General features: G+C 47.8%; 1 protein-coding gene across 4 annotated transcripts; it reads right to left on the reverse strand.

Moving 5' to 3' along the window:
• Nucleotides 1-1,716: 1,716 nt before the first annotated feature.
• Nucleotides 1,717-13,642, reverse strand: LOC309524665 (uncharacterized protein). Of its 4 annotated transcripts, none has more exons than XM_082209517.1 (6): nucleotides 13,540-13,642; nucleotides 11,027-11,829; nucleotides 8,534-9,091; nucleotides 6,636-6,768; nucleotides 4,411-4,506; nucleotides 1,717-3,948 (listed from the first exon to the last, which is right to left on the reverse strand). In XM_082209517.1, exons 2-6 carry the CDS (start codon nucleotides 11,750-11,752, stop codon nucleotides 3,032-3,034), a joined length of 2,430 nt encoding a protein of 809 aa, XP_082065643.1. In that variant the 5' UTR covers nucleotides 11,753-11,829; nucleotides 13,540-13,642; the 3' UTR covers nucleotides 1,717-3,031. The 4 variants fall into 4 exon arrangements, with proteins under 4 accessions (XP_082065643.1, XP_082065644.1, XP_082065646.1 ...); XM_082209518.1 differs by lacking the exon at nucleotides 13,540-13,642 and adding an exon at nucleotides 13,369-13,521; XM_082209520.1 differs by lacking the exon at nucleotides 4,411-4,506 and having other exon boundaries at nucleotides 1,717-3,945.
• Nucleotides 13,643-14,426: the final 784 nt, after the last annotated feature.

Here is a 14,426-nt window from a genome sequence, read left to right on the forward strand (position 1 = left end):
GTAACGGAGCGCGTTACTTCCAGGTTTCGCTGCACGCGCATGTGCAGTCAAAATGACATCACGCACATGCACGGAAGCGGCGGAATGCGGCCCATGCATGTGTGGACGTGGGTTGTGTTCACTTCAGGATGCAATGGGGCTCCGGAATGGATCCCGTTTGCATCCCGAGGTACCACTGTATATTCTCCAAATATTTCTATTAGTTTTCAGTATAGCAAAATACAGATTCGACCAACATAACTTCTTAGAAACAATGGATAAGGAAAGTATGCACATTTTCAATAAATATAACCTGCACTACATATTTAAAGCAGCATCATACTGTTTTAAGCAGCCATGTAGCTCCAGGAAGGGAACAGAGGTTTGCTAACAGCTCCCTTAGCAAACCACAGCTCCCATACTTTTTGGGGAAGAAGCTGCAATATGGAAACATAGTATTGTGGAGTTGGAAGGGAACTCCGAGGGTCATCTATTCCAACCCCCTGCAATACAGGACAGTTTAAAACAATATCATGTAACCAAGATGATGGACTATGCCGAAATGGCAAAGATGACCGTCAGGATCAGGCATCAAGATGACAAGAAATCCAGTCAAGAGTGGAAAAAGTTTGTAGAATGTCTTAAAGACCACTGTGTATACAGTGGTGCCCTGCAAGACGAATGCCTCGCAAGACGAAAAACCCGCTACACAAAAGGGTTTTCTGTTTTTCGATGCACTTCGCAAGACGAATTTCCCTATGGGCTTGCTTCGCAAGACAAAAACGTCTTGCAATTTTTTTCGCTCCCCCCCCTTTTTCTAAGCCGCTCATCCGCTAATAGCCTTTTAGCCACTAAGCCGCTAAGCCTTTAATAGCCGCTAAACCGCTAATAGCACTAATCCGCTAATAGGGTTGCTTCGCAAGACGAAAAAACCGCTAGACGAAGAGACTCGCGGAACGGATTATTTTCGTCTTGCGAGGCACCACTGTACTTAAAAATGTTAGTGGGATTGTTGCAACACAGATAATGTGAGTTAAGGTAAAAAATGAGATAAAATGGATTGGAAAACAGGGGAAAATTGGAAACTGGGGGTGGGGGGAGGTCCGATGAGAATGTATCATAATATTATTTTAAAAATGGAAATAAAAAAATGTTTCTTTTAAAAAATCCATATCATGGTGTTTTAAAGGTATGCAGTCAATGCCTAAAATGTCAATGGCACTGGGGCAGTCTCCAGCCAAAAAAAGTTGGCAACTGTACTGGGTGGCAGCCAACTAACTTCTACTTAAGAGTAGACCCATTGGAATTAGTGTGCCTAAGTTACTGCCTTCCGAACTGATTTTCCTGGCCTTTCTGTCTCCTTTATTTCTGCTTATAGCATTGCTATCATTATTAACTCCTGAGTTCGAGTGGCACGCTGACAAACAGAATTTAAACGGATGGTACATATGGCGTGTTACATCTGCCACTGCCTTACAGAGAGCCAGGCCATTGCTCCATCTAGCCTAGTGATGCCAACTCTGACTGGCAGCTGCTCCCCAGGGTCTCATCAGAGGTATTCCACAACACATCCTATGCCACTCTTTTAAGTCAGGGACAGAGAATTGTTGCTCACCAGGTGTTACCAGACAACACCAAGACAGAAACGGGATCCTGGGTGGTGGTGGGGAGTGAAAATGTAGGAATGAAGGTAAGAGAAATAATTTCTGTTTGGGAGAAAACTCCAAAATCCACAGCTGAGCGAAACTTTTTTATTAGGACCAACCAAAAATGTCACGAAACATAACGAAGCTTTCGAGTTCTCCAGACTCATCAAGGACAATGTTATGAGAGATTGTGGCTCTAGATAAATTCTCTCCAGGAGTCTTTTCCTACCTCGATATTCCAAGGATTGGTAAAGGTAAAGGACCCCTGGATGGTTAAGTCCAGTCAAAGGTGACTATAGGGTTGTGGTGCTCAGCTCGCTTTCAGGCTGAGGGAGCCGGCGTTTGTCCACAGACAGCTTTCTGGGTCATGTGGCCAGCAGGACTAAACTGCTTCTGGCTTAATGGAACACCGAGACAGAAACCAGAGTACATGAAAATGCTGTTTACTTCCCGCCGCAGTGGTACCTATTTATCTGCTTGCACTGGTGTGCTTTCAAACTGCTAGCTTGGCAGGAGCTGAGACAGAGCAATGGGAGCTCACCTTTATGAGCCGCCCAAACTTGTAGACTCTTCAGATCACCACACTAACAGCTATCAACAAGAACAAGGCTAATCGTACTTCGTTAAAACCTGTTTAATGTGCCGTACTTGCGAAGCTCTTTCACAAAGATACCTGAACTTTGTAATATTGGTCCCCGCCCACCCTACCCTCAGTAACTGTAGATATACCTCCTTGTTCCATGACAGTGTTCTCAGTTTCCAGGACAGAAGGCCCAAATCTAGTTTGGACAGTCAACTGAAGGCTTGCCCCCCAACTAAGGATTTCAGATGACCCAATTCAAATCACTTTAGGCCGCAATATAGTGTCTCTTTGGCTTCCAAGAGACCTTGGGAAAGGCAAAAACTAGTCCTGTCTCTCTCTGTACCAGAGCTTTCCAAACTGTGTGTTGCAATATTTCAGTGAGTCAGCTGTGGTGTGTAGTTGTGTTGCACAAACGTTCCCCACACGCCTCCCGGGGCTGGAAAGGGGTTAGTTTAACCTCCAGTTTGCTAGCAAAACTGAATTACGGTGTCACGAAAGGATGCATGTCTAAAAAGTGTCACCAACGTGAAAAGTCTGGAAAGCTCTGCTCAACACTATAATAAAGGTTATATCCATTGATAAACCTTTTCTAATTTTATTCACTATGTATGTTTCAGTGGAGCAAATGAGAACAAGCAGGTGGTTTTCAGAGTTGTGTATTCTTTGTGGTGTAGCAAGAGTTGTCTTTTTGCCAAAGCCGTTTCCCAGTTCCAAGCGTTGACGGCACAGCATTTTTCCTGTGGTTCCTCCCTCGTCTGTGAATTTTCTTGTGTGAAATAAGGTGCGTGCTTTTGGCAAAAAGCTCTTTCCACACTCTGGGCACTTATATGGTTTCTGCCACATGGGTTTTTTGATGGGAAATAAGAGAGTCACCCCGGCCAAAGCTCTTGTCACACACTGAGCATTTATAAGGCTTCTCCCCTGTGTGGATTCTCTGGTGGGAAGTAAGGTTGCTGCTCTGACTGAAGCTCTTTCCGCACTCCAAGCAGCTGTATGGCTTCTCCCCCGTGTGGGTTCTCTGATGTAAGGTGAGGTGGGCACTCCGACTGAAAGTCTTCCCGCACTCGGAGCATTCAAATGGTTTCTCTCCTGTATGCATTCTCAGATGTGAAGTAAGGTTCCCGCTGAAATTAAAGCTCTTCCCACACGCTGGGCATTTATGCGGCTTCTCTCCAGTGTGGATTCTTTGGTGTGAAATAAGATGCTTGCTACAACTGAAGCTCCTGTCACACTCTAAGCATTTGTATAGTACCTTGCCTGTGTGGATTCTTTGATGTCTAGTAAGGTGTGCTTTCCGAATGAAGCTCTTTCCGCACTCTGAACATTTATACGGCCTCTCGCTTGAGTGCTGCGTCCTCTTATGTTGCATAAGTCTGGACTGGTCACAGAAGCTCTTGCTGCAGCCGGAGCATTTATACAGCTTCTCCGCTAGGTGGATTCTCTTATGTGAAATAAGGCGCGTGCTTCGATAGAAGCCCTTCCCGCACTCTGAGCACTTATAGGGTTTCTCCCCTCTGTGAAGCCTTTGGTGCAAAATAAGGTAGTCGCCCCGACTGAAGCTCTTCCCGCACTCAAAGCATCGAAATGGTTTCTCTCCTGTGTGGGTTCTCTGATGTCTGTTAAGGTCCGATTTGCAGCTGAAGTTTTTCCCACACACAGGGCACGTATTCCCGGCATCCTCACATCTTTCCACAGACGCTTCGCTTGGTTCCTCCTCATTTTCAGTCTTGCACATATCTACTGGTGGGAGAAAGAGAGAAATCTTACCCAATGGAAGTACTGGTTACCTGGAACAGTTATTAGACCCATTATTTCCCTTTTGACTACACTGGGTTGATGGGAGGCAAAGCCCAACCATTTCTCGAAGGCCACACATTTCCCACCCGTACCAACTTTTATTGGCTGGAACCAGAAGTGGGTAATGCTCAGCACAGGGGCCTAACCTGCCCCCTGAACCAACCAGTTTGGCTTGCAGTCGTGAAAATATCAAATGGGACATGGCACTGGGATGGGTGAAGAAGTTTAAATCTCTTTTCCCAGCCTGGTAGGAAGTGGGAAAGAGGGTGGCGGGGTGAGCGGCGGCTCGAAGGTGCCGTGTGCCCAGTAAACACAACAATGGAGATCCCTACATAACCTGCTTAGATGTTTTTATTCTGCTAAGCGGTATCGTTGCTTTTAGAAATATATAAACAAATAGACAACTCTCAGCCAGCTCTTGAAATTCTCCTGGAGAACACCTCAGGCTGCCTTTCACCTTGAGGCCTTCATCCACCACGATTCTTCTCACAGCCCAGTCTTCTTTGGAGGAAGAGAAATGCCTTCATTTTATTAATTTAAAACTTTTGTATCTCATCTTTTCTTCTGCCAAGAGAGCTCAAGGCAGAAAGCCGTGGTAAAACATGAAATACAATGAAGCACACAGGAAGTGTAGTTTGTGAAGGGTGCCGGGCATTGTAGCTCTGCGAGAGATATACAGTGGTGCCTCGCAAGACGAAATTAATTCGTTCCGCAAGTTTTTTCTTCTTGCGAGTTTTTCGTCTTGCGAAGCATGGTTTCCCATAGGAATGCATTGAAAATCAATCAATGCGTTCCTATGGAAACCGCCTTCAGACCAGGTCGGGGGACAGTCTGTCCCCGACCTCTTCTGAAGGCTGGGGGGGGGACAAGGGCTTTTCTTCCCACCGCCAGCCTTCAGAAGGCTGTTCTGAAGGCTGGCAGTGGGAAGAAAAGCCCTTCTCCCCACCTCCCGCCCCGCAAGCTCCGGGGACAGGAGCGCTTTGCTGCCGCCCGCCAGCATTTTAAAAGCCTCCGCTGTCCCAGGGCGATTTTAAAATGCTGGCGGGCGGCAGCGAAGGCTTCGCTGCCGCCCGCCAGCATTTTAAGATCGCCCGGGACAGCGGAGAAGTCTCCGCTGTCCCGGGAAGGCAGGCGGGGGGGGGGGACCAAAGACTTTTGCCCTGGACCTCTTCTGAAGGCCGGCGGTGGGCGAAAGTCTTTGCTCCCGACTGCCAGCATTTTAAAAGAGGTCCCCGGAGATTTCCCTATGGGCTTTCTTCTTGCGAAGCAAGCCCATAGGGAAATTCGTCTTGCGGAATGACTCAAAAACGGAAAACTCTTTCGTCTTGCGAGTTTTTCGTTTTGCGAGGCATTCGTTTTGCGAGGCACCACTGTAAACTACAGTTCCCAGGATGATTTGGAGAGGGGGAAACGAGTTTTAAATGTATGGTGTGCGCACAGCCCGAGAAACAACAACAAACAACAATGGAATAAAAAGCTGAGAGTATTCAAGTAGTGCCTAAAACCAAATTAAGGGTGCAGTCTTGTACATGTCTACTCAGCGGTAAGAGCTGTTGCGTTCAGTAGGACTTACTCCCAGATAAGTGGGCAGAGAAGTGCAGACGAGGAAAAGATGGCGCTCCCCCAATTCTATGTAACACAGGCTGACTGGATTGGCAGTTGAATCTTATTTTATTTTTCTTTACTAGAAGCATGTGTACCCGGCATTGCTCAGGAATGCAAAAGGTGCCGTTTTGAAAAGTTCAGCCCGCCATCTTGATTCAAGATGGCGTCCATGCACAACACCCTCCTCTGTCCTTGTAGGAATTTTGTGCAAAATTTTGGCTGTGATATCCAAATGTGTCCAGATCGGTAGAGGATAAACAACTTTCCAAAATATATCGTAGAAATAAAATATATAGTAGAAATAAAATCATTCAGCCCGGACACTGAGATCCAGCACCGAGGGCCTTCTGGCGGTTCCCTCACTGTGAGAAGTGAAGCCACAAGGAACCAGGCAGAGGGCCTTCTCGGTGGTGGCGCCCGCCCTGTGAAACACCCTCCCATCAGATGTCAAGGAGATAAAGAACTATCTGACTTTTAGAAGACATCTGAAGGCAACCCTGTTTAGGGAAGTTTTTAATGTTTGAAGTTTTATCGTGTTTTTAATATTCTGTTGGGAGTGGATGGGGAAACCAAGCCAGATGGGTGGAGTATAAACAATAAATTGTTGTTGTTGTATACTTTCCCACTATTCTTGAAAGAATAACATTGACTAGACCACCTCTCTCCCTACAGACCCTCTTGTGTGCTGTGATCAGAAAATGGAGCCCTGTTGGTAGTGCTAACACCCTCAGACTCTAATAATAATAATAATAATAACAATAATAGTAATAATAAGAATCATCATAGGATATTCTATATGGGCAGTTGAATCTTAGCCATTCAGAACTGGCAACGGGAAAAGGATGTTAGAAAAGGGCTGCTGGATCAGACCAGAAGCCCATCATAATTCAGCATCATGTTATCACAGCGGCCAAGGAGATGCCTAAGGGAGGCCTCCAAACAGGGACCTGGGAGTATGGAGGAGCCTCAGCTGAGCTTAACCCAGGCAAGGACTTGAGCTCAAAGAAAGGCATATGTCTCCTCACCACACGGACTGGCCTCTCCATCCTCCACTTCCTGCTTGATGACCACACACAGGTGCCCCTCTTCCGAGTCCCAAGGAGACTGCCCCGCATCCGAGAAATCTTTATCTTCCTCCTCCTCCTCCTCCAACGCCACCTGGAACAGTATAGAGCAATATTTTTTTTTTACATTATGGAGCCCGTTTTTAATTTTGAATTATTACATTTTATTTTGACAAAGTAATAATCTTAAATAAATAAGAATAAAAATGTGCACTGCACCCCTGAGACCATTCCATTGGAACTATCCAACCTCCCAAAATTTCAACACCTCTCGCAATGGTTTGACCCCTTTCCATTTTAAGAGCACAAATTCTACAAACACCTTCCATACCTCCTCAAAATCATTTCTCCTGCATATTCCCCATCTTACCTTAATGGCACGTGTTCATTTATCATTAATAGCTATATCCCATTCTTCCATTTTATATTCTGCTTGCCCCTTCCACTTCCTGCCTATCATAACTTGTGCAGCTGTCAATAAATTTGTGAGCAAGTACTTCATAGCCTGCAAACCTTCCACCCCATCGCAAATTGATGATAATGCTACCTCAGGACTTTCGGTCAGCTTTAACCCAGTGATTTCTGTTATCTCCTTAAACACCCTTTGGCAATTTTTTTTTACATATTTACACCCCCACCACATGTGAACGTAATTCCCGGTTTCCTGGCATCCCCTCCAACATAAAACCGAATATTCCTTGTTTATTTGATTTAATCTGACTGGCGTTAAATAGCAACTCCAAACTAATTTATAATATTTTTTTTTCTATTCTTATTTATTCTTAAGAGTAAGAGCAAGAGCAATCCTTTCAGACTTGGGTGCTTCTGCAAAAAAAGTCGGGTGCTTCCAAAAGAAATGTTGGATCTAGCTAGGCCTTCAGGGATGGCGGCTAACAGATTGATGTTGAATCCTGACAAGACAGAAGTACTGTTTTTGGGGGACAGGGGGTGGGCAGGTGTGGAGGACTCCCTGGTCCTGAATGGGGTAACTGTGCCCCTGAAGGACCAGGTGCGCAGGCTGGGAGTCATTCTGGACTCACAGCTGTCCATGGAGGTGCAGGTCAATTCTGTGTCCAGGGCAGCTGTTTACCAGCTCCATCTGGGACGCAGGCTGAGACCCTACCTGCCTGCGGACTGTCTGGCCAGAGTGGTGCATGCTCTGGTTATCTGCTGCTTGGACTACTGCAATGCGCTCTACGTGGGGCTACCTTTGAAGGTGACCTGGGAACTACAATTAATCCAGAATGTGGCAGCTAGACTGGTGACTGGGAGCGGCTGCCAAGACCACATAACACCGGTCTTGAAAGACCTACATTGACTCCCTGTACATTTCCAAGCAAAATTCAAAGTGTTGATGCTGACCTTTAAAGTCCTAAATGGCCTCTAAGGCCCAGTATACCTGAAGGAGCGTCTCCACCCCCATCATTTAGCCCGGACACTGAGGTCCAGCTCCGAGGGCCTTCTGGCGGTTCCCTCACTGCGAGAGGCCAAGTTACAGGGAACCAGACAGAGGGCCTTCTCGGTGGTGGCACCCGCCCTGTGGAACGCCCTCCCACCAGATGTCAAAGAGAACAACAACTATCAGATTTTTAGAAGACATCTGAAGGCAGCCCTGTTTAGGGAAACTTTTAATGTTTGATGTATTACGGTATTTTAAAATTTTGTTGGAAGCCGCCCAGAGTGGCTGGGGAAGCCCATCCAGATGGGCAGGGTATAAATTATTATTATTATTACTACTACTACTATTATAACAGCCAAGGAAAACGAGGCACAAGGTGCAGTCCATCAACAACCTCAAGCTATACTTCTCTCTCCTTCACATCCCTGGCCCTGTGCCACACATAGGGAAATAGTTTCACCTGTTTCTCCTCTGTCTTGGACTCTTGCCGGCTCAGCAGGAACTCCTCGGCCAGGGCCACCGCCTGGGAGCAGGTCTCCGGGTCCTGTCCCCTGACCCAGCTCTGCATCTCCGGCGGCAGGATGGTCAGGAACTGCTCCAGGACCAGCAGATCCAAGATCTGCTCCTTGGTGTGTCCTTCGACCGCCAGCCACCCTCTACAAAGTTTCTGGAGTCTACAGTAAGCCCCTCTCGGCCCCTCGGCCTCCTGGTAGCAGAAGTGCCTGAAGTGTTGGCGGTTCTTCTCCCTCCTGATGGCGTCCTGCTGCAAAATGGCTGCCTTCACCTTCCCATAATCCCCTTTGTCTCCGGTCTCCAGGCTGCTAAAGGTCCTCTCGGCTTCTCCTCTGAAGACAGGCAGGAGCCGGGCTGCCCATTCTTCCGGGGGCCACCGGCAGACTTGGGCCACTTGCTCAAAGGAGGCCAGGAAGACCTTCATGTCATCCCATGGCGCGGGCTCCTCCGACCACTGTGGCATTTTCCAGCCTGAGTGAGGAGACTCAACCATCTTCAGGGACTCCTGTCAATCAAAACAGGTATTTCAAGCCATGGGGCTCCATATCGATGAAAAAGGAAATTCACCTAAGGGTCAAAGCCATCGTTGCTTGGCGGTGTTTTCCAAACTTGGGGCTCCAGCTGTTTTTGGACTACAGCTCCCATCGTCCCTAGCTAGCAAGACCATAGAATCACAGAATCATACAGTTGGAAGAGACCACAAGGGCCATTGAGTCCAACCCCCTGCCAAGCAGGAAACACCATCAGAGCACTCCTGACATATGGTTGTCAAGCCTCTGCTTAAAGACCTCCAAAGGAGGAGACTCCACCACACTCCTTGGCAGCAAATTCCACTGTCAAACAGCTCTTACTGTCAGGAAGTTCTTCCTAATGTTTAGGTGGAATCTTCTTTCTTGTAGTTTGGATCCATTGCTCCGTGTCCGCTTCTCTGGAGCAGCAGAAAACAACCTTTCTCCCTCCTCTATGTGACATCCTTTTATATATTTGAACATGGCGATCATATCACCCCTTAACCTCCTCTTCTCCAGGCTAAACATGCCCAGCTCCCTTAGCCATTCCTCATAAGGCATCGTTTCCAGGCCTTTGACCATTTTGGTTGCCCTCCTCTGGACACGTTCCACTTAGTCAGTGTCCTTCTTGAACTGTGGTGCCCAGAACTGGACACAGTACTCCAGGTGAGGTCTGACCAGAGCAGAATACAGTGGCACTGTTACTTCCCTTGGTCTAGATGCTATACTCCTATAGACCAGTGGCAAGGAACGATGGGAATTGTAGTCCAAAAACAGCTGGAGCCCCAAGTTTGGAAAACACTGGGTTAGAGTGTTGGACTAGGACCAGAGTTCAAATCGTCACTCAGTGACGAAGCTCACTGGATGACCTTGGGGCAATGCAATTAAACGTAATTAAGAAACCCTTCTGAGTAAGGTGAGGATGTCAGTAACCCCTCTAGTCCATCATCCTTAAATAGCTCAGTCAGTAGAGCATGAGACTCTTAATCCCAGGGTTGTGGGTTCGAGTCCTCACATCGGGCATACGATTCCTGTATTTCAGGGGTCTGGACTAGATGACCCGTGTACAGTGGTACCTCGGGTTACATACGTTTCAGGTTACATACGCTTCAGGTTACAGACTCCGCTAACCCAGAAATAGTGCTTCAGGTTAAGAACTTTGCCCTATGATGAGAACTGAAATAGTGCTCTGGCTGCGTGGCGGCAGCAGGAGGCCCCATTAGCTAAAGTGCTTCAGGTTAAGAACCGTTTCAGGTTAAGAACGGACCTCCGATGAAATGACTGGCAGAATCCAAGACCAGGGGAAAGAGACGGCGGAAGAAGATGGGAAGAAATTTAAAATTTATCTTAAGAAATATTGTAAAATTAATGAGGGCTAAAATGTTGAAGTTATAGAAAATAGGGGATTACAGCTGTGGAAGATTAAGTAAAAGAAAAGAACAAGGGAAAATTTGATAAAAGGGGGAGGATTTGCTGAAATAAATTTGGAATTGGAATGCAGAAAGGGGAGGTACGGGGAAGTCGGCGAAGTAAAATTTAAGAAAAAAGGATTCAAAATTATACATGTTTGTTTATGTTTTTGTATGTTTGTATTGTGTATTGTTTGTGTTTATATAAATTGTGAAAAACCATTAAAAATTTTATATATATATAAAAAAAGAACGGACCTCCGGAACGAATTAAGAACTTAACCTGAGGTACCACTGTAGTCACTTCCAGCTCTAAAATTCTGTGGTTCTTTGATTCTATCCTGTTATCACAACGGCTAGCCAGACAACCCCAAAGAAAGCCCACAAGCATGATTTTTGGCTTCAAGCAACTGGTATTCAGAAACATACTGCCTTCGACTATGGCAGTAGTAATGTAGCAATAAGAAATATTTTAAAAATAGCTCTATGCCGCACACAAACATTGCAACCCATGGTTGTCACCTGTTTCTCCTGCCCCTTGGCCTCTCCTGGCCTCAGCAGGAAATCCTCTGCGAGTGACACCGCCTGGGGGCAAGCCTCTGGAACGTGTTCTTTGACCCAGCTCTGCATCTCCGGTGGCAGGATGGCCAGGAACTGCTCCAGGATCACCAGCTCCAGGATCTGCTCCTTCGAGAGTCTCTCCACCTTCAGCCACCCGTAGCAAAGTCCCCGGAGTCGTAGGTACGTCCCTCTGGGCCCCTCGGCCTCCTGGTAGCAGAAGCATCTGAAACGTTGACGTTGCTCTTCCCTGTTCTTGGCCTCCGCTCTCAAGATGGCCGCCTTCACTTTCCCATAATCCTCTTTGTCTTTGCCTTCCAGCCCACTGAAGTCCTGCTCAGCATCTCCCGCGAGGGCTGGCAGGATTCGGGCCGCCCACTCTTCCCTGGGCCACCGGCAGGTTTTGGCCACTCGTTCGAAAGAGGCCAGGAAAGACCTTGCATCGTCCCATGGCTCCTCGGGAAACTGTGGCTTCTCCCACTCGGACCGAGGCAACTCCATTTTCTTCAGGAGCTCCTGCCATGGGGCTTCTGTCGGCTCCTCGCCTGGCTCCTGCTTCACTTGCCCTCCTGGAAACCTATGCAAGAGTTCATTGATGCTCCCATCCTGGAGGAAACCTGTGCTTTTCCCTTTTCTCCCTGGCGCCTCCTGCAACGTCTCGCCTGTGGTGTCCTGATTCCCCATTTTCATTCTCGAGGGTCTTCACAAACGTAAGGGCATGTTACGGACAATTCTAGAACAAATCGAGAAGCATCCTGAGCTTCTGCCTAGAGAATGAAAAGGGTAGAAACAAAAGAGAAAATGAATTCACAAGAGAACAGAGAGCTCTAATATTGCAGCCACTTGCGTACGCTAAAAAAAATGGTAACTGCATGCAAGTTATACTGAAAAAAATCTGCATTTGTTTTTACTCTTTTGTAGTTTTAATACTATCACCTACTAATAAAGGAGAGACTAAGTCTACACCATACATTTAAAGCACATGTCTTCCCCTCAATAATCCTGGGAACTGTAGTTTTGTTAGGAGTGCTGGGAACTGTAGCTATGCAGGGATGCCAACTACATTTCCCAGGATTATTTTTTTGTAGGGGGGATAAACAGTGTCTTTTAAATGTATGGTGTGCACGAAGCCTTTGCAACCGTACCCTATGTCCTGGTCCCTGGCCCTTTTTCTTCTTTATATGCATTACATTTCTGCCTTGCCTCTCAAAGGAGCCCGGGGCCACAAACAACAGCAAACAATCCAAGATACAGTGGCGTAGCGTGGGTTCTCAGCACCTGGGGCAAGGCAAGTAATTTGCGCCCCCTAACCTGTGGATTTTAGCACTTGAGTCTCTTCCGCGCCCCCCCCCAGATGTTGCGCCAGGTGCGGCAGGCCCCCCCTGCACCCCCCACGCTACGCCACTGCTCCCACCACAAGTCTTCAGGACAGCCATCCGAAGGCTGGCGCGGGGAGAAGGTCTCTCCGCCCCACCGCCAGGCTTCGGAGCAGCCTTCCGAAGCTTCAGAAGGTCTCTCCGCCCCACCGCCAGGCTTCGGAGGAGGTCCGAGGACAGTGGGGAAGATGCGCTGCGCTTCCCCGCTGTCCCGGAGATTTCCCTATGGACTTTTGTCTTGCAAAGGGCCGGCCAAACGCGCCCCCCCCAATGTTGCGCCCGGTGCGGCCGGCACCCCTGGCACCCCCCACGCTACGCCACTGCCAAGATAACAATCAAAACGTTTTGAGCATCTAAAAAAACCAACCTAAGCACACCTAAAATACTATTAAAGAGTCACATGTGAGCCACCCTCACAGATTTTACACACACACACACACACACACACACACACACACACACACATATATATATATATATATATATATATATATATATATATATATATCAGACAATAATTTCAAGGCTGTGAGGAGCAGCATCTTTTTTTAGCCATCAAATGCCTGGGTGAACAGGAGCGTTTGGTGTGTACACACACACACACAGAGTGCTTTTTTCTGGGGGCGATGCAGGCATACCCCTAAACATTTTGTGAATCTATGTACTTTTGTCCATTTACTGTATTTTTCCTGATTTGAACTATAAAACGGTGATTTTCTGGAGTCAAAATGAGATTATCCCTTAGCATTTTTAAAGAAAAAAAGCACTGTATACCATATTCAAGAGGATCTATCTATCTATCTCCTGAATGTTGACAATGAATGGGAATCCCGCCTGCCGGAAACCCTGGAGAGCTGCTGCCAGCCAGTGTTGACAATACAATGCTAGATGACCCACTTTACCTAGGTATGTATAGATCTGCATCTGTACCTATATATTTCCTTCCTTCCATAGAGGGGTCCTGCCTCCTTTTCCAGATCTAGACGGAGCTGAGTGGGAAGGATCCTGCTGTGCCAGGATCCAAAGGGTGGGGAGGGGGGGAGCTATGGGGGTGCCCCTTTCTTCCTCCGCCCCCTCTCCCTGCAGCCCCTCCATGCTCACCCTTCCATGGTGCACACACTGTCTTCTTCTTGCAGGGGAAAAGGATCTTCCCAGGCGCCCCCTCCTCCCACGACAGGAAAAGACCCTTTGCCTGCTCCCCCCCCCCATAAATCCTCATCTCCCCCCCTCCCTCTCTCTCTCTCTCTGCTGTCTTTTCTAGGAAGGGAAACTCGGTTGGTTTAACCCCTTTTGAGCTCTTGCTCCTGGAAACGTCATTCCCCCCCCGCCCCCATGGCTGGGAGGGACGTCGCGAAGGGGCCTCTTGCGCAGAATCAGAGAATCGCAAGGCTTGGGAGGGACCCCCAGGGGTCATCTAGTCCAGCCCCCCCGCAGTACAGAAGTGGGAGCAATGGGGTCGGACTAGATGACCCTCGGGGGTCCCTTTCTACAGTTCTATAATTCTGAGAGCAGGCTGGTTCCCTTCGGCTCAGCTGCAGCAAGGCTGGAGCCAAATGGGTGGGAATCGCGGGGAAAGGGCAGATTGCCGTGTAAAAAAAAAAAATCGGGGAGGAGCTGTCCTCCCTTGGAAGTGTTTCACTGGGAGCCGGAGCAGCAGAGGGACCTGCCTTCTTCCGAGTCAGATCAGGACGTCTGCACTGACTGGCAGTGCTGTCCTGGGTTTCAGGCGGGGTGGCGCTTTCAGCCCTATGGAGATGCTGAGTATTGAAACGTCTGCATTCGGCGTTTCCATCCTAGGTTTTACATCTATCTGTCTAGGATCCTTATGGAAGCGAGAGCTGGACCACAAAGAAAGCTGATCTCCGAAGAATGGATGCTTTTGAATTATGGTGCTGGAGGAGACTCTTGAGAGTCCCATGGACTGCAAGAAGATCAAACGCATCCATTCTGAAGGAAATCAGCCCTGAGTGCTCACTGGAAGGACAGAT

This window comes from Podarcis vaucheri (assembly GCF_965113315.1).
Source record: "Podarcis vaucheri genome assembly, chromosome: 2".
NCBI lineage: Eukaryota > Metazoa > Chordata > Lepidosauria > Squamata > Lacertidae > Podarcis > Podarcis vaucheri.